At 49.8% G+C, this 1830-nt stretch overlaps 1 protein-coding gene across 1 annotated transcript in view; it reads right to left on the bottom strand.

The window, feature by feature from the left end:
- PPP6R2 (protein phosphatase 6 regulatory subunit 2) overlaps positions 1–1830 on the bottom strand; it is a 35986-nt gene that overhangs the window by 14963 nt on the left and 19193 nt on the right. The window contains 1 exon segment of the mRNA XM_014311218.2: positions 1555–1619. Within this exon segment, the coding sequence (XP_014166693.1) occupies positions 1555–1619 (65 nt within the window).

Raw genomic sequence — 1830 nt, 5'->3', positions numbered from 1 at the left:
CCACAGGGCCACAGCATTCCTGCCCCACTGGCCACAGAATTCCTGCCCCAATGGCCACAGAATTTCAGCCCCACGCAGGGATGAGCCCTGCTCTGGCAGGATGGGGTGAGCTCACCCTGAGGACAAGGACCTTCCTTCATTTTGCCCTGTTCCCTCCTGATCCCTCCTCCTGCTCAGGTAACATGGGAGGGGCTCCAAACAAGGAGCTAAACATGGAAAAGATGCACAAATAAATCTGATTGTAATTCCCAGGGAAGAAAACTCCCAAAGTTAAGGATCTACAGCACAGCTACTGGCAGAGCTCCAGGGTGGGACTGGGATTGCAGCAGTGACTCCCCCAGAACAGAAGACATTCCCATCCAACCATGGGATTCCCCCTGGGATAAAACCAGTTCCCAACACAGACCCCAAGCAGCCCTTAGTCCCTGCTCTGGCTCCTCACTGCTTCCCTTCCTGAAGAGTGAAAACATGCTCCAAACCAGCCCAGGGAATGGTTTGGGTGGGAAGGGACCCTGCAGTGCCAGCCCTGCCATGGCAGGGACACCTCCCACTGTCCCAGGCTGCTCCAGCCCCAGTGTCCAGCCTGGCCTTGGGCACTGCCAGGGATGCAGGGTCGGTCCCTGCTGGCCTTCATCTGCCCACTGAGAGCAGCCAAGGACCTTCCTGGAAACTCCACCTTCCCAAAGCCCCAGCTGAGATTCCTCTGCTCAAATCCCTATTTTTTTCCTTCCACTCAGATTCTTTCCAGTGTGGTGGTGACTGGAACTCTGGCAGGAAATAGGGATGAGCTCTGGTTCCTTTCTGGTTTAATCAGGAAAACTCCCAAGCAGCACCCAGGGATATTTTTGGTCCTACAGAAGTGGGCAAGGAAATGCCCAGCACAATTCCTTATGTGGACAAGGGGCTGTAAAAAGAACCAAAAACCCGAAACTCCAAACCACACCAACAAAAAAAAATGTAATCCAGATCTCAATCCATCAATTATGGCCTAAACAATTCCAGTGGGACTCCAAAGCCCTTGGAAGCCATGAGGAGCTCAAAATAGAGAGGGAGGACCAAACACTGAGCTGGACACAGAAACCGAAGCCTCTGGAATATTTCCACTTTAATGTTTTAGTTCTTTTAGAATATTTAGTTCTTATCAGCCCAATCAGCACAAAATTCAAGGGGTTTATAAAGCTAAAATAGGAAATTCAGGCCACAAATGCTCAGCCACCCCAATTTCCAACAGTTTTCTACTCCAGGAAGAATAAAATTGTATCTTTAAAACAAACAAACAAACAAACAAACAAGTTTAAAAAGTGAATATTCCATGGGATTCCCTGAAAAAGCAGGAAAGCAGAAGACTGTTTGGGGTGGGGTGTTGGAAACATCCATAAACCCCATCATGCCTTCAAATCCTGTCCGAAATTTGGGAATTTGGCTTGTCAGCATGCAAACCACCCCAGTTCCAAATCTTAACCAAAATCCAAGTCTGTTTGGACACCATTAAAATAGAAATCCTCCAAGAATATTCCAAAGTCAATGTGCAGCCCCAGGCCAGCAATTCCTTACTGGATTTTGTCATTGGCTTCCCAGGCGTCCAATATCCTCTGCACCAGGCAGCACTTCTGAAACAGCTGTGGGGAAAAAGGGAGGATATTTAGGATTTTCCAAAGGAGAACTGTGGATCCTCTTGCTCCTTCCCTGGCTGCTCCTCAGGAGCTCCAACCTCAGCCCTTCCCCTGCCCAAGAGCCCAGTTCCTCCCTGGTTATTCCCCAGAGGATCCCAGCAGAGCAGCAACACCTGGAGCATCCCCAGGCTGCTCCTGAGCCCCCCAGCAGCAGGAA

The sequence above is a fragment of the Geospiza fortis genome, unplaced genomic scaffold (assembly GCF_000277835.1).
Source record: "Geospiza fortis unplaced genomic scaffold, GeoFor_1.0 scaffold494, whole genome shotgun sequence".
NCBI classification, from domain to species: Eukaryota; Metazoa; Chordata; class Aves; order Passeriformes; family Thraupidae; genus Geospiza; species Geospiza fortis.
Note: the sequence above shows the minus strand (reverse complement) of the source record. Positions and strands in the feature narration are given on the sequence as shown.